An 18,099-nucleotide genomic window follows, 5' to 3' on the forward strand; every position below is an offset into this window, starting at 1 on the left:
GCGAATTCTATCAACATCTCCCCTTTAGCATTCCTAGAACCGTAGTTGCCAATTCCTTGTTCCCCAGCCTGCTTTTTCCCCACTTTCGCATTGAAGTCGCCCATTACTACAGTATACTGAGTTTGAACTTTTCTCATCGCTGATTCAACATCTTCATAAAACGGGTCTACTTCATCGTCATCGTGATTGGGTGTTGGAACATAGGCTTGAACTATCTTTAATCTATACCTCTTATTAAGTTTGATTACGACTACTGCTACCCTCTCATTATTGCTGTATAACTCATTAATGTTGCCCACTATGTCCTAATGGATTAGGAATTCTACACCGTATTGCTTGTAATCTGGGAGACCTTTATAGCAGAGGACATGGCCGTTAATAAGCTTCACGAGTTAATAAGCTTCACCAGTTTTTCAGATGTCACTAAGGCCAATTATATCGCAAACAATGTCTGATAGTTCCTCAAAGAGTCCTGCTAAGCTAGGCTCACTCGACAGAGTTCGGTCGGGCGTTAAAGGTTGACCGGGTCAATTTCCATTGGCGGCCTGTCCGGACCGAGAGATTCTAAGCACCCTCTGCTGCGTAACAGGTCTGATCGCTGCCTTGGTCAGGTGCTCCACAGCTACTGGGGACTGAGGACCATGGTTTAGTTGTTGGAGTCATTTGAGAGGGGGTGGCCATCTACTGCACTAAGCAGGCCAATTCCTGTTCTGGTGAGGGAGCGTCTTTGTTGAACCTTAGTGGACCTTCCTAATTTCGTTGTACCTGGATTAGTATAGCTCTACTCGCTCTCGGCATCTTTTGCTGGTGTCAGGCATCACTCCAAGCATGCACCTCAATATAACTAAGCCAGTTTTCTTTATATTGAAATTTCGTTACACTGACATTCAACCTTTCATGCAAACAAGTACAGTCGCCAGTGGAATTTTGCTTACACAGAAGGGGCTGCGAAATTTTCAAAATTATTGGGCAATTGTAAAAAGCAAATTTCAATGCGAAAAAATTTAATTACGTAGGATTTGAGAAATGGCGGTGGAAGCTACGGATTCATGCCATGTCAACAATACCTTCACATTGGCATTACAAAGCTAAGCCAGTCATGGTTTCGCATCCACTCTGGCCTCGCATTTGATGGTATCCCTCGCATTTTATGGTATTTTCCGCAGTGGGAAGACATTACCATGAAAAGCGCTGGCAGAGGGGAGCGAACACTTTATCTGCCTCTCACTTCAACGCATCTCCGAAACTCAAGATCACGCAACCTCCAGTGCTAAACATGGGAGAAGGCAGCACACATGACGACAAGTCATCTCGGAATGCCCACTTTTTGCATGCGCGGCAAATTACCTCTAAAGCAGCGTGAGCGGCTGCGTATGCGCTCTGCAGCGCTTACAGCTATGCGCAGCCCGTGGCCGAGAGGCATGCCAACTAACCCTCCTCAGCACCTCCCTGCTCCTTGCGCATGCTTATTACAGTAAACTTGCTCTGCTCCTCCACTTTCCCTCTGCTCGCGCTGGAAGGCAGCACTCGTGAAGCCACCATCTATCTTGTCCCACCCTCGCACATTTTCACTCGCACCTAAAGCACAAATGCGCGGGGCGCGATAGGATCTGATCACACTTGGACTTAATTTATACGAAACATGGCGGTTGTTCTTGTCGTGCTGCGCGCAGTTTGAGAGGTGCTCTTGTAAGCAGCAGGTTGTAATTCAATTATTTGACTATCTGCGTCCACAGAAGTTACCATCGATTGTCTTGGCACTCCTTTGCGACATAAGCGAAATTTCATTATATTGAAATCGCACACAAACACACTTCGTCATTGAGGTTCTAAATGCATAGTGTTCTATGGAGAAGAGGTTATGAAAAGTTAAATACTTTGTTATATCGACAAGAATTTCGTTATATTCAGGTTTAACTTTATAAAGATGTGAATGTGTATACCTTCAAAGGTATACACATTCAAATCCGTAGTGAACAAAGTGGACATGGCAGCACTGCCGTGACGATGTCACCTGACGTGCCGCTGTTCATGCAGGTTCTCTGCGCGTGCCTTAGTTTCATCGCTGGAGGAGCTGGGAAACCCTTTGACGCTGGAAACATCACGCTTCGCTACGATGCTGGCCTGCCGCGACACTTTTACGTGGGCGGATACTTCGGCCAGTTTGCTGACTCCACCGTTATCCAGGGGCATCGACACGTGGATGGTCTTTTTGGCTCACCATCTGGGGGCACGATGATGTCAGGACGCATGCCCAGAAGGGATCAGCTGTATGCTATAAAAGCATGCCTATCGCCTACCAGTTTCAGTGGACACGGCAGCACCGCCGTGACGATGTTGCCGGACGTGCCGCTGTTCATGCAGGTTGGTGACCGAAAAAATGGCTTCCATTGTGATGTTCTTGGTCTTATAGTGCTGCCGTGTCCACAGGTTGTCGTTGACTGTATATGCGACTGTTTTTCTATTGCGGGCCTGTTGTTGAGTCTCTCTGGGGATGTGGAGAAAAATCTAGGACCAGTACCAGAAGTAATGTGCAGGGAAATGCTCCAAAACCAGAAAGACAAAGAAGGTCACTTTGCGGTACAAATACAGCATCGGTCCACGCAAAATAAAAAGAGTAACAGAATATAAATTATCTAGGACTAATATTTACTCCAGGTTTGAGGTGGAATACGCATATCAATCAGGTGTGTAGCAGGGCAAATAAAGTCTTATGGGGTCTCAGGCGAAAACTGTACAGCGCAACTCCTGACGTGAAAAGCTTGGCATATAAGATATTAGTAAGGCCAATTATTGAATACGCTAACATTGTTTGGGACCCACACACTGTAACCAACCGTCATAAATTGGACAGAGTTCAACGATTCGCCTCCAGATTCAGATTTAATAAGTATCAGCACGTGCACTCTCCTAATGAACTATGCAGACCTGCAAACCTATCCGCTTTAGAATAAGGACTAAGTTTGACCGACTGAAATTTTTATACCTAACTTTTCATAACCAGGTCAAAAACTAATTCAACAGATTTCTGTATAATTTCACCAGATCAACACTTCAGACACAAGCACAGTTTATACATACAGCCGCCAGTTACACGGAATGATATATACAAGTATAGTTTCTTTCCGAGGGCAATCAAAGAATGGAATGAATTACCCAATCCACTTGTCACATGTTTCTCTTTCAGTGCTTTTACTGCTGGTTTGAAGAATCTTATTTTTCCGGATGTGACTGCATCATAGCATTTGTTTCTTATGCGTATACTGCTATTGAATTACTTTTTGCTCTACATGTAGCGATATTTTGTATCTTTTTTGTTCTATTTCTATCCACTCCTGTAATAATGGTCCATCCTTGGGCTGACGGTATAAATAAACAAACAAACCTTGTGTAGCTACTTCAGTCATGGTTTCCACATCGCTCGTGGGTGGGAATTCTTTTGCTTATTCTGTCCATTATAGCAGCGAGGAAAGAACCACAGAAACTGAACTCGGGTCAATTGATGCTGCCTACCCAATGTAACTCCAGTTCACTCAATCAGACTGCAGAGTGCTGCTACACATGACAGCTTTACTAAAGGGATCATGCAAAGGCAATTTTCGGCACATGTTCAATGTTTTGTTCTGTCAGCAGCGGTGAAGTAGTTCTTTTTTTAATCAGTGTTATGCCTGCACCTAGTAATTAACTTGTTCATGTGGTTTGGGCCGGTGATTTAAACCTTTTTATAAAACAACTAATTTATCATTATACTGATTGTACATCAAGTAAAAACTTTATTACTCTGTATTAACAAGAACTCATGAAACAATGCGGAAAGGATATTCCTGCTATCTCTGCACCTTTCAAGACAGTCTCCAACTCTGTCGAGTAAAATTATTTGACTTCTACACATTTATTGACAGTGTACCATAATTCATGTACAAAGGGACTGTGTACATAATGAGTGAGATTGCAACGTTGCAGTCATGTAATATTGCCAGTCATGTAATATTGCCAGATTGCCTCTAAAACAAGGCACGTGGGCTGTGTATGCACTCAACCGCACTGACAGACATATGCAACCATGGCCACGCTAGAAAAGGAGACAGGCACCAACCTGCCCTCCGCTTCCTCTCGCCCCCAACTTCCCTCCATTCTCAGCGCCTGGTTATGCGAGAAAATCGCGCTCATGAAGTCACCATCCTTCTAGGCTCATGCCATCATTCGCATACAATGCACAGGCCATGATACAATCTTATTGCACTTAGACTTTACATGGAAAATGACGCTGCTCCGCTTTTGTTATCGCTCTTGGTTGCACAGCGCACGATTCGAGAGGTTTATTTGGAAGCAGCCGCGTGTAATTCTACTTATTTAACCTTTTGAGGGTTGAATTATTTTGAAAAAGACTTTCCCAGGTGGTCAAATTACTTTATTGCGGATCTTGAATGTACAAAGTGTATAAAGTCGGGAATAAATACAAAAAAAAAAATTAGGAACAGTATTTTGGTGTCGGCATCGCCCAGAACTGCAAAACGTTCAATACTATTTCAGAGTGTGGTACTCCTTGAAACACGGGTCTACACACAGCGCCTTATCGCAGTCTACGCACCTAAAATGCGTGTCTGTTCTCCTCCTGGAGCGACAAGTTGTGTTGGCGCACACATGACATCTTCTCTGCGTGCGGCTGCAGAGGTCTGAGGCACCCTCTCGCATAAGCGCGTTGCCGCAGAGAATGAGAATACCTCGTGAGCGGTGGTGATAAACAAGCTAAGAGCAGCACCAGTCGAGATAGAAATCAACTTCCGCCACCCTGCACGAGAGTGCCGACAAAGAGAAAAATCATGTTTCGCGCGCCTCCATTGCGATCACGCGGCGAAACCGAAACCGCAAAAGGGGTGTTGCCGCTGCCTGCGCTACGCGCTCAAGCTAGAGATCAGTTCTGTTTATCTCCCCAAGAAGGTATCACAAATTTCAAACGCTTCTTGTAAGTCCTATGAGGTGGCAGCACCTCCCAGTGAGCACGCATCGTCATTATGGTGCGAAATTTCAAACAGAGGGTCGAAACTGTACCCGTACGGCAAAGACCTTGCACGACAGAAAACCGCCGCCGCACATGTACGGCAAAAACCTTCAAAGGGTTAATGATCTATGTACACAGAAGTTTCAGTTTGCTGTCTTGGTATTTCTTTGCGACAGCAGTGAAATTTCATTACATTGAGATTATGTAAAGCACATTTCGTTGTATTAATGTTTCAAAATACATGGTGTTCTACGGACAATAGTTTATAAAATGTTAAATACTTCATTATATAGAGAATTTCACTATATTGAAGTTTGTTATATGGCGTTTATACTGGTAAGTGATTTATAAGTGCTTATGAGCCTTTTTACTAACTAGGTGTCATCCCTTTTAAAAGTGTGAGGTAGAGTTTCTACAACCTTGAAAATGTCTATCAGTACTGCTTTAACACATTGAGCAGATAATCACCTCATGCTTATTTTGTTGTTGCTGTTTTCGCACATATGTGGCATGGGTACGAGCCATCCGCCAAGAAACAGCACTTGGAACTGCAGGTGTAGTTTAGCTCGTGTTCCATTCTTCTATCAGCATTGTGATATTATGAATTATAACATTCTACTGTGAAGAGCCTCCACCTCAACAGTTCTTAAGCAAATACTACACAGGAATGGAGAAATATAATGCAAGAAGATGGCAAGTCTGGCTGGTTGGTCGAAGTTCATAATGGACCGATGTTGAAGCACACCAGCCCACACACAATAAGAGATTGAAACGAAAAGCAGACAGTGCAGTGCTTCATACACAAATGAAAATATTTATTGCACACAGACTCTATAAGCAGCTACACATTTTCTTGTGCCCATGCAGCAGAGCGCAGAAAGAACTGGTTAAAAAACACACATAAAAAAGAGGGGAAGCTTCCACTAGTCAAGCCAGTCATTTTACACATTAATGAATTCGCCCACTTTGATATGTAGCAGTTTCCTGTGTTTTGGTCGTTTTGCAAGTTATTTTCTGCCATGGGTGGTTCTGATGATAAAATCAGTTTTGTCTACACACTGCTGTGCCCACACAAGAAAATGTGTAAATAACTTATACAGGGTGTCTCACGTAACTTGTGCCAAGGATTTAAAAAAAAATGGTTAGCTGCAGCTGAATGAAACCAATGGCATATGGTTTGCCGTCATGCGGCGTTTCTTAGAGTATTTCTTATATTTTGCTATATTAGTTTACTAAGATTAAGTATACACAACTTTTAACATTCACTTTAGGACCGAGTGTGTTTCGCTGCCTTGTAGAAGGGGTTCAGAAACAAACGAGTGGGTTAGTGAGCGAGTGAAACAACTTTATTTGGACCACTATGCAAACTCAACGTCACCTGGCTTAGCCCACTTGGGGACCATCAGGTGAAACCTGACGGCCATCTCGCGAGCCCTCTGGACTGCCAGGATTTGAGTGGTCTGGTCCTGGGCCCTAATGAGCTTCATCATTTTCTTTTGGCTGAAAAGGGGACCGGCAGAGGCGCAGCCCCACAGGACATGCTCGAAGTCTGCGTAATCACCACACAGAGGGCAGTCCGGGCTTGGGAACCGTTCGGGGTACATTTTGTGCAGCGTCGCAGGGCTCGGGTAAGTGCTTGTTTGCAGAAGTATGAGAGCGACTGCCTGGGCCCTGCACAGCGAGGAGTGCAGCAAAGGGAGGAGTCTTGACAGATAATTATGTTTGTAAATCTCGTTGTACGAGCAGAGAGGCTCGAGTCGGCTAGGGGAGGATGCGTTACCCAGCGCACGGTCAGTCAAACCTTGTGCAGCCGAGTGCGCCTCCTCGATGGGGCTGATCAAGCCACCCTCAACGGTTCCAAGGTGCGCAGGGAACCAGGCCAAAGAGTGATGTTTGATGTCTTTAGCATTTTGGATGATACGTAGAGCCTGGGGAGCCACCATTCCCATATGAAAGGCCCTGACAGCGGCCTTAGAATGTGAATAAATCGTGTCATGTACACTGTCCGTCAATGCATGAGCAATAGAAACCTGCTTTGCAAAGCTGGAACTAGAAGTGCGGATGGTAGCGCAGCTAAGGACTTTAGAAACAGTCGATGACCACTGAGGAGAAGGCTTCTTCTTGAAAGTACGAAGCAGCATCTATGAGGCATGTTCGGTCCTTGTTCACGCAGGCACTGGTGAGCAGAGCTTTACCCCTGGCTCGTCTTCGTCCTTCATTGTAGGTGGGATGCATATTGCGTGGCATCCGGTGCATGTAAATCTTGGATCTTACATCATTGGGCAGCTTCACAGCGTCGAGACTGACGACCGTGGGGTTACGTCCCAGCTTGCCAAGTATGGCTCGGCCCGCTGTGGTACTAGAGAATCTGACAAACTAGGAAAACTCTTGGGCTTCAACGATTTCTTCGAACGTGTTGTGAATTCCCAAATTGAGGAAGTGTTTTATGTGCGTTCAGACGGGAAGGCCGAGGGCAAGCTTGAAGACTCTTCTGATTAGGGCATTGATCTTGTTGCGCTCTGATACGAGCCAGTTGTGCATAGCCCCTGAATAAGCGAGGTGGCATAGCACGAAGGCGTGGGTAATTCGGATCACATTGTTCGCCCTCATTTCGCGGTACCTGCTGGCGATTCTTTGGATCAGGCCGAGGGCACTTTCGGTCTTGGAACAAATGTGTTTGAGAGCAGCTCCATTGGCCCCGTTCGACTCAATAAACATTCCTAGGATCCTGATAGTGTCTACCCGCGGTACTGGGGAGCCCTTACCAGTGAATAATGTAATGTGGCTCTGTGTTGCTGGCTTCCAGGACCAGTGAGAACTGCCTCTGGGCTTCTTCTTGTAGAGCAAGAGTTCGGATTTAGCGGGCGAGCACCTTAGCACAGTGGGGATAAGATACTGCTTTGTCACATCAATGGCCTCTTGCAAAGCACCCTCGACCGGACCCTCACATCTGCTGGAGCACCAGATAGTGATGTCATCTGCGTAGATCGTGTGGTTAATGTTCAGGATCTTGTTCAAGGCCCTCGACACGTTGATCAGGGAGACGTTGAACAGCGTTGGGGAGATCACCACTCCTTAAGGTGTTCCCTTTGGCCCAAGCTGAATTTCATGGGTCAAAAGCTCGTCAATGTTGAGTCTAGTGGACCTTGAGGAAAGGAACGAGCACACGAAATTGTACGCCCGCTTGCCGAAGTTAAACTCTGTCAGGCTCTTGAGAATAAAGACATGCGATATGTTGTCAAAAGCCTTTTCCAGATCCACGCCGAGAATTGCCTTAGTTTCGGCAGAGGTAGAGTCAATGATCTGGTGCTTGATCAGTCTCACGGCGTCCTGAGTCGAGAGACCCGACCGAAAGCCAATCATGTTGTGTGTATAGTATTCATTAGACTCCAGATGGTCAGTGAGGCGGTTAAGCATGGCGTGCTCAGCCATCTTCCCAACACACGACGTCAGGGAGATGGGCCTTAGGTTGCCGATGCTCGGTGCCTTACCTGGCCTGGGTATGAGTACTGTGTAGGCTGCTTTCCAGCTCTTGGGAATGAGGCCGCTGCACCAGATTTCATTCATCTTGTGTGTAAGAAGCTCGAGTGAGTCTTCATCGAGACGCTTGAGCATTTTGTTGGTGATCCCGTCGGGCCCAGGGGCAGATCTGCCGTTGAGGGATGCAAGAACCCGCTTGACTTCAGCCACGGTAAAATCCTCATCCATAAACGGCACATCACGCCCTTCATACTCGAGAAACTGGGGGGGGCACCGGATCGTCCGTGGCCGCCAGGTACTTGTCTATGAGCTGCTCCATGACCGCCTCATCTGGAGTCGAGTCGGTGGCCAAATGGACAGCTTTCGCCAAAGCTCTCTTCTGATTGGACTTGGTGCTGCCATCGTGCAATAGGTGCCTGAGGAGACTCCAAATTTTACCGTTCTTGAGCTGGCCCTTTACCGAGTCGCACAGCTCGTCCCATTGCTGTTTGCACAGCACCTTGCAATGAGCGTCTATCGTCTTGTTGATTTCAGAAATTTTCTTGCGTAGCCTTCTGTTATGGCGCTGAGTCTTCCATCTACCCTGGCAATTCCCCTCCAAGCCCAAGGTGTTGATCACTGATGCTTCTCCTCATGGCCTAGGGGCAGTCCTGGCCCAGAGAGAGCCTACTGGAGAAGAGCGACCGATAGCCTTTGCATCAAGAAGCCTCACGGCCACTGAGAAGAATTACAGTCAATTGGATAAAGAGGCACTTGCTCTCGTGTTTGGCATCACAAAGCTCAGGCAGTATCTCTGGGGACGGAAATTTGAAGTGACTACTGACCACAAACCCTTGTTGGGCCTGTTGCTGGAAGGCCTATTCCGGAAACATGCTCGCCGAGGCTTCTTTGCTGGGTGTTGCTGCTGGCAGGGTACAGCTACAGTTTGAGCTATAGGCCTGGAGGCCTGATAGCCCATACACATGGTTTGAATAGACTCCCCTTGCCAACAACTGATTGCTCTCCAGTGGTGCCTACAGATGTATTCATGCTTGAAGGTGTCTATCTCCGTGTCCTCTCATCAAAGGTGTGGCAGAAGCCACTGCAAGAGATCCAGTGTTGTCAAGAGTGCTACAGGATTTATGGTCTGGTCATGTTCAAGAGTTGACATCGGAGGAGGGGCCATACGTGTCCCGATTCAATGAGCTGAGTATGCATCAGAACTGTGTGCTCAAGGGAAACCGTGTTGTGTTACCCTCCAGCCTCCAAGGAAAAGTCCTCGAGTTACTACACGAGAGCCGCCCTGGGGTCACAAAAATGAAAACCACTGCCCGACTTCATCTGCGGTGGCCGTCGTTAGACTGCAACATCGTAACCACGGTTCAAGAGTGCTTCGCCTGCCAACAACAACAGAAACCATTGATACCAGCGCCTATGATGCTGTGGCCGTTCCCAGACGGGGCTTGGTCAAGGATCCATGTGGACTATGAGGGACCTTACTGGAATACCTATTTTTTTATTGCAATTGATGCATTCTCCAATTCGACTGAAGTTTTTCCCTTTCCATCACCCTCAGCAGAATGTACAATTGCATGCATGCGGGTCATGTTTGCGAATCAGGGCCTCCCAAACATGGTGGTATCGAACAATAGACCCACATTCGCGAGTGAAGCGTACGAGAAATTCTTGAAGAACGGCGTCAAGAGGATGCTAGTACTGCCCTATCACCGTGCTTCTAATGGTGCAGCGAAGAGAGCTGTTCCAACTATGAAAGTAAAATTACAGAAAGTTGGCCCAGGGGACCTTCGTGCACAAATTGCATGAATACTGTTATCATATAGGTCGACATCCCATGAAGTCACCAGGTGTTGCCCATCCAAGCTGTTGATGGGACGGAGGCTCAGGAGTGCATTGGATCTGCTGCAGCCGGACCTAAGGAAAACAGTCCTCCAGAAAACTCACTCAGAAGATGGAGTACGATCAAAGAATGAAACCTAGGTTGCCAGCACAACCAGGAGAAAGAGTATTCACCAGGAATTTTCGGCCAAGTTGGAGCTGGATTCTTGCTGTAGTCACCAGGCAACACAATTCACAGGAGGAGCTACAATTGGATGATGGGCGACAATGGACCCGGCATCTCAACTATGTAAGGCCACAGTCGATGCCCGACCAGCACAACCGTCAGTGCTCCAGCCCCTCTACCGCACGCTCGGACCCACATTTGACTTTATCCTCAGGGACCAGAAGCAGCGACAAGCTTGGAGGGTCAACTACTACTATTCGGCGAGCCCTATCAACTGGAGACCAGTGACACCATAACATCAACACACGCCAATTGCTCCCCACCTCTTTCTACACCTCAGCTTTGTCGGAGCACTAGGGAATGCCGTCCGGTGTTTCAGTTTCCTTCTTGAACTGTAACTGCTTATATGCTGTTAATCTGTTGTGTTAAGGGGGGAGGAAGTGTAGTAACTGACACCACCAGGGGGTGCACAATGTACAATAAAAAGCAAAGCGCATGACCTGTGCGTGTCATTACTGTGCCTTCATTGCCATTACATCAGCCTCATGCGGGTGCTTGTCCAGAAGAGGGGGCTGGTGAAAAAGCTGACTCGTAGCTTGAGCTAGTCTGAGGCCACCATCGTCGCTGCTAGCCCACCGTGGCATCAAACAAAAATAACATACTTTTGTTGCCCGAAGTGAATAAATACTTCATGTTTACTGCCCTTTCATTGCACTCTGTCGCAGTTTCGTTTTTGACAGGTAAGCGGCCAATATCATGCTATTTCGGTCAAGCAGTAATACCCCTTAGTATGTACTTATTCTGAGCTCTGGCCAACTACGGTTTAATGAGGGTTCACTATATCCATTTTTAGTGCTTAGTTACTGATTTGTAATGTCCCCTTTGATTTTTCTTTTTCTTGAACTTACATATTTTCAGCAACATTTCCTTTTCCAACATGGTATTTGAGCTCCTAAATGAAAATTCTGCTTCTACCAGTCTTTACAATTCAGCTTGCTCTCTTATGTGAAACAAGCTTCATTCAGATCAGTTCAACTGTTGTGTAATAAAAGCACTTCTGTGTTTCATGTGTAGGAAAATCTATGGTTGAAGTCCACAAGCCCCCAAGCTAAAGCCTCATCTGAAGCACAGTCTGGCGTGCACAAGAATGCGGATAGGAAAAGGCATAGGCGGTCAGCTGTTTCTACATAATCTGTACTGAAAATAAGTTACCTTTTATTTTGCGAAGCACTTCTGAGCTTGGTGTCGGGATATCTCTGTGCCATCACAGCTGCTTGTAACATCTCCATGCCTTGTGTCATGTTCAAAGGATCGCAAATGAAAAGAAAGCTTAGGATTAATTTTTCTCCCTAGCAGGAGCACAGGGCCTTGCATGCATTATTTAATGGAACCAAGCACTCGTTAATTTGGACAAATGTGGTTGCACTCCAGTTAATTAGGACAACCCTCAGAGCTCGGCAAGCATGCAAATGTGTGCCACAACAGAGCAAAATCGGCTGTACCTTCCAACCAAAACAAAGCGGTGGAGTCTGCATTGTCATAGCCATCAGCCGAAACCACACGTGAACGAGCGGAAGTCTGGAACACTTTGTGCCTATTTGTGCCTTTACAGGCCTTATTCTTGCATTTTTCCCCCGTGCATACCAATGTGTTTTGCACGTGCCCTTATATATGTGTAGTCGCCATCCTCGATTGCGATGAAAATGACCACCATTTGGTCTGCAGTGGCTGTAACAGTATCATTTTGACTAAGTGTAATGGCTGCGCGCACGATGTCACATACATGGCGGGAGCTGTCGAGGATGAAACGCACCGGCTACATCTCGATGGACAGAGAATCTATTGACGACCAGCCCAATGGCAAAATAATAATTGAGATGCACTCGGGGGAAGGAAAAGCGTGTCTCACGATGAAGAGGCACACTGTGAAGAAAGTTGCAAGGTCTTCACTGTAGCGAGCGCATGTCAGTCACGAGATACGAGAATTGCAGCTTTCACACCACTCTTGTACGAAATAGAAACAGAATTTGCTGGCTCATTCAGTAAATAAAAGCGTATTGATGTAGTAAGCACTTATTTACTGTTTATAAGAGGCTTGTCGCATGCTACCACTGTGGGGAGGAACACCTCGCGATTCAGTACAAGCACATGAGCACTACATGCAACTATTGCCAGAAGCTGGGACACATTGCTCGAGCGTCCAACTCAAAGAAAAAAACATGCTTCATTGCGGAAGGGCATGTCTGCAAAACTGCATGGTTCTGCACTTCCAGCTAAAGTGGAATGCACCAAGTCAACACTGTAGACAACACACCTGCTGATGTTTTTGACATGTAGCCAGTCGACACCATCGCACTTTCACCACCTTTCACCTTGACCATCAGCGTTTGTGACAAGCCGCTCCCTCTGGAGCTGGACACCGGTGCGAGCATTATTGTTACTGCAAAAAAACATCCTCAGGAGCTAGTACTGTTGTTTACTGTCAAGCAATTGGATGTGTTCCTGCAGAGGCTCAGGCGAGCTCACCGAAGTTTAGAGCAAAGCAGATGTCGCAGTACAGTTCTGCGACAGAAAAGCTGTCCTACCTTTGTTCCTGACTAGGAAAGGTTCACTAACACTGCTAGATCGCAAATGGATTCGAGAAATGGGCATTGACATTGCCGTCTGGGAAGCAGATGTTCAGGCTGTTTCTTATGTTAACGACTTTATTCAAGCATTTCCTGAGGTATTTGAACAGAGCCTTTGAAGTATCAAGGGCCCAAAAGCCACAATTCATATTCTGCAAGATGTGGTACCCAAGTTTTTCAAGCCACACTCCCTACCCTTTGCCCTGAAAAATGGGGTGTCACAAGAGCTTCAGCGCCTACAGAGGAAGGGCATTCTAGGAGCAGTTGCCTCTTCAGTTTGGGTTGCACCTATTATTCCAGTGGCTAAGAAGGATGGACGAAGAGGACCACGGGAAGGTGCAGACTTATATCGATAAGAAGACCATGGGGGTAGAGAGTGTTAGGTTGAACCAATCCCTAGCGGCAACACAAGTAAAGAAGTTGAGAGAGTTGATTCACAAGTTCGAGGAATGTGAATTGACATATGGAAGGAGTTCGTGCTATGCACTGATGCCTCCGATAAGGCATTAGGTGCAGTACTCTTGCAAGAGAAAGACGAGAGACTCCATCCGGTATTTTTTTGCAAGCAGGCGACTTAACAATGCAAAATGAAATTATACTCAACTGTAAAGCAGGAATGCCTCGCCTTTGTATGAGCAATAAAGAAATTCCACATCTACTTATTTCGCAAACGGAACACCAGCCCCTAGAGTTTTTGAGCAAAGCTAAGCTAATGGCAGAATAATGAGATGCACCCTCACCTAGCAAGAATACCGCTTCCATATAGAGTACATTAAAGGATGACAGAATCTGGGGGCAGATTTTACTTGTAGGGCGCTGGAGTGATGAAGTATCAAGAGCATAACGCGGACGGAGCAGATGTATACATGTAAAGTGGTGGGAACAATGAACTCACAAACGTTGTTAACAGTGCTTGTGCTGAAGTGTGCATGACAGTGTGGTGATATGTTGTGAGCCACGACGACACAAGAAAAAGCACCCAAGTCACAGCGGGAAAGTCAAATTCGCCACCACGAAAATCGACAGAAGGCGTTTTTTGAAAAAAAAAAGAACTCCTGAAAAGGGAACCCTTATGATATGCAAGAGGCATGCGGTGCAGAAAGAAAGGAGGAGGACGATTTGAATATATCGGCCCGAAGGGCATGAGCCCTCGAGGTGCATGACCCAAGCGGTGATCGAGGGAGAAGTGGTGCCGAGCGGGGATCTGGCGCCGAGCTGACTGATCTTCGACGTTGCTTTGGGCCAAGAAGGTTGTAGCGTCATCAGCATCACACTGGTGATGGGAGCCATGAAGGTTCGATCAAGTTCGTGACGCTGGTGGTCCAGGGTGTGACTGTCGACCTCGGCGACGTTCGAGCGAGGCTGCATGGACCGGCTGCAGCCTCCCACGACAGTGCCGGGCACTCCAGAAAGGATCCCCCTTCAGAGGCAGACCAGCACATACCATAGTCCCTGGGGCATCTCGTCGGTACCCGAAGAAGTAGGGCAGAACCCGGAATTAGGCCTAACCAGTGATGCCAGAGTGCCACATCACCGATAGAGTTTGGGACACCGACATCAGAGACGGACAAGTTGACTGGCCAACACCAAGGCAGCAACGTTTACGGAGTCAGCAAGAACACCGAAGATCCGACATGCTTTGGACTCGGAAGATACATGCGACAACAAGTCAGTAATAATGGTCCTTTCTTGTAGTGTCGCAGCCATAGGCTAGGGCGGCCTGATTTTCACGTAGCGAGTGCCAAGGACTAACGTAGCTGAATAACGACATGTTTAGTGATTATCAAATAGGTTGCATAAGTGTTAGTATTTCTTCGTTGTGTTATAGTTTGAGTGAGTCTTATTTTGAGTTTGGGGTATAGTGTAATAAAAATCTGTGGTGCTGCTCTGCCTCTCGCAACCCCATCTCTTGTAGCATCCGCGTGCCCCCGAGATCAATGACCCACGACACTAGAACACATAATAAGCAAAGAAGGGCTATCTCCAAGCTTGAGCAAGGTATCTGCAAGCCTTCATGCACCTGCACCCCATGACGTCAAGGAACTCCAAAGCTTTTTGGGGCTTGTGTATTCCTACAGGCGTTTCCTTCCAAACATTTCTGCATGCCTCCCACCATCTGCATTTGCTTCTCACGGACAAGAAAAAATGTGAGTGGGGAAACGAGCAAGAAGATGCATTCACTACAGTGAAGCCGTAGGGAACATCAGCTCCTGTCCTAGTACATTTCGATCCAAAGTAACCACTGTGTCTCAGTGCTGATGTATCTCTGTATGGGATCGGCACAGTTTGGTACATCAAGAAGCTAATGGTCAAGAACTGCCTTTGCCTTTGCCTCCTGAAGTTTGTCTTGTGCGGAGAAAAACTACAGCCAAATTGACAAAGAGGCATTACAGTTAATATTTGGAGTAGAAAAGTTCCACCAGTACCTGTGGGGCACTCATTTCTCTGCTTATACAGATCATAAACTATTACTGGGATCATTGAGTGCTGATAATCCTGTTCCTGTGCAAGCTTCACCCCAATTAGTGTTCACACTTGAACAATCACGCCCAGGACTCTTGTCACCAACTGTTGTAGCAGAGGCTACAAGAAATGATCCACTCCTGAATCATGTAGTTCTTGATCTCCTGTGAGGAGAAGAGCTTCCAGTTAGACTAGAGGGCAATCCATTCACAGCAAGCAGTGAATTCAGCCTCCATGAAGGTTGCTTGCTGTGAAGTTCCAGAGTTGTTATCCCAAAATCTCTGCAAGGCAAAGCCCTGACTGTTCTTTATGGTGGACATCCTGGCATTGAGAAAAGCAAGTCAATTGCCAGAAGCCATGCTCGGTGGCCAGCAATTGATGGTGACATCGCTAAACGCGTAAAGGGTTGTGCCACATGCCAAGCTTACCAGCGAATTATCGAGCATGTCTGCAAAATCGGTCATCGACTGTGGTTCAGTAATGCCTATGCGCCATGCGGAGGCCCTGCGTGGTTCAAGATGCACGGTGGTGGATGATTTTTCTCTCATGAACAATGCTGCCAACACCAGATTTTCTGCAACACGGGGTCATTAACGCTGTCATGTTAATAATCCCCGCAACAATACTGGCGCGCTGTATGGCGGAGTCACATGAAGAGCAGGTCAAAGAGCACAGGTCAACATAGCAACTTACATGGCAGAATGTAGCCTGTCTATTGTCTCATCTATTTGGGAGGGAAATATACATCTTCCTCCATCCCCGAGTTGAGGTGTCAATAGTCAATGTAGAATCTCCATGAATCTTCTTTTTTGTGAATGGTATTTTTTTTTTCTAAACTGCAGCTACCCAGAAACTACAAAATGACTAAAAGAGGCCTTATTGAAGGATCTGTTTGAGTTGTTTCTGGATAAATTTCCATTGTGCAGGAGAACAAGGGTAAAACTTCTGTCATATTGACAGCGCTAATTCAATGCTGATGTGGTGGTGGATGGGGGAGTGTGGTGGCAAAGAGGTGTCATGTTGCATTATGAAAAGAAAAGCTTCACTTCATTGGGTAATTAAAGAAACTCACCCTATGCACTCCGTTGGCCTGTGCCCTCTGCAACACTTGGTCGAAGTCATCAGGGTGCTTGCGTGACCCGTTGTACAGGCCACGGAACATAGGGTCTGCACATGCAAAATACCTCACTAAGGTCCAAGAACAAGGCCAAATTGAAAGCATCTGAAAATAATCAAAGAACTGGGCTGATTGATTCATTATTTCATTGACTGACTAATGTGTCAAACAATCGATGGGGATTAACATCACAGAGGCTATGACAGTTGCCACAAATAAAAGAAGTGACTTGTGCACAAGAATACATAATTAACACTGCAATAGCAGTAAGATATCATCATTAGCACTAAAAATTTCAGCAATCCAATCCGACTGAGAGTTGGGCATGTTGGTAAGGATTCATGTCACACAAAGGCAGATGTGCAAATACAGACATCAGAAGGAATGAAAAAGTGTTTGTGCTGTCCTTTTCGCTCCTTCTCATGTTTACATGCCTGCTTTTCAATAACCTGAATCCAATCCAATCCACAAGGCAATGCAGCTGTAGGAGCTGCAGAAGCTGCAGGATCATTTGTGCCCACTCTGTAAGTTGGTTAGGCTACCATGATCGGCAAGGCATTAAAGAAACGTGATATTTCAAATACAATGGCCAACACTGAAGATGACACGCTACAGGCTAATGATAGTCACAAGGAAGCATCCGACAGCGACGATGAGGTGTCTTGTCCACTGTAGCTCGAATGCAATAAAATTCCTTTTTGCAATTAAGAACAAATCACGATAACTCTGAATCTGATGAAAATCTCACGAGTGAATAAAGTACATTGCTTTTTTTCATTTCAGCTTTCTGGCCACAAGACTCGTACACTTATTACAAGTGTGGGTATATTAGAATTGGGTGAACAGTACAGTACTTCTGGTTTATTATCCATAAAACTGGCAAGTAATATACCAAAATGTGGTACTAAACTATATTCATTTTGAAATGACAACCTAGTACAAGATTTTAATGCAGATAGTTGAGCCAAAAAGAGTTATCTACAGGTGAAACTTTCATTTACACATCATTTAGTAGCTTAAGTTGTGGGCTGACCTGTTTCAAGTCTACAATAGAGCTGCTATTTGACATCGTGAAAAACGATGCCTCAAGCTTCTGCCCAAACACTGCCAAACAAACATTACCATAACTTACCTGTTAATTGAATACTCATTATCACTTGTGTGGTGCTCTTTGGCCAGACTTGGCACTTGTGCCAATCAAAACCACATATCATCATCACCGCAGCTTACCATTAGTTACTACTACTTTGTCGGTGCTGAATTTTTTAGTGTGCATTTGAACTAAAACATCAGAAGCCAAGGTGGGCTAAGAAACAAACTTGCATTCTGTTTTACATTCACGGAGCCTACTATACACAATAACATCTGTAAATTTTAAGTTCCTGAAGCTTTCTGCATATAGCTGGTG

General features: G+C 46.0%; 1 protein-coding gene across 5 annotated transcripts in view; it reads right to left on the minus strand.

Moving 5' to 3' along the window:
* The window catches only part of LOC135919563 (deoxyribonuclease TATDN1), a 69,156-nt gene that overhangs the window by 44,414 nt on the left and 6,643 nt on the right, over positions 1–18,099 (minus strand). For all 5 annotated transcript variants that reach the window (XM_065453477.2, XM_065453476.2, XM_065453480.2 and 2 more), the window contains exon 3: positions 16,647–16,741. In XM_065453477.2, coding sequence (XP_065309549.2) covers positions 16,647–16,741 — 95 coding nt within the window. The remainder of the gene's footprint in view (positions 1–16,646; positions 16,742–18,099) is intronic.

The sequence above is a fragment of the Dermacentor albipictus genome, chromosome 8, assembly GCF_038994185.2.
Source record: "Dermacentor albipictus isolate Rhodes 1998 colony chromosome 8, USDA_Dalb.pri_finalv2, whole genome shotgun sequence".
Taxonomy (NCBI): domain Eukaryota; kingdom Metazoa; phylum Arthropoda; class Arachnida; order Ixodida; family Ixodidae; genus Dermacentor; species Dermacentor albipictus.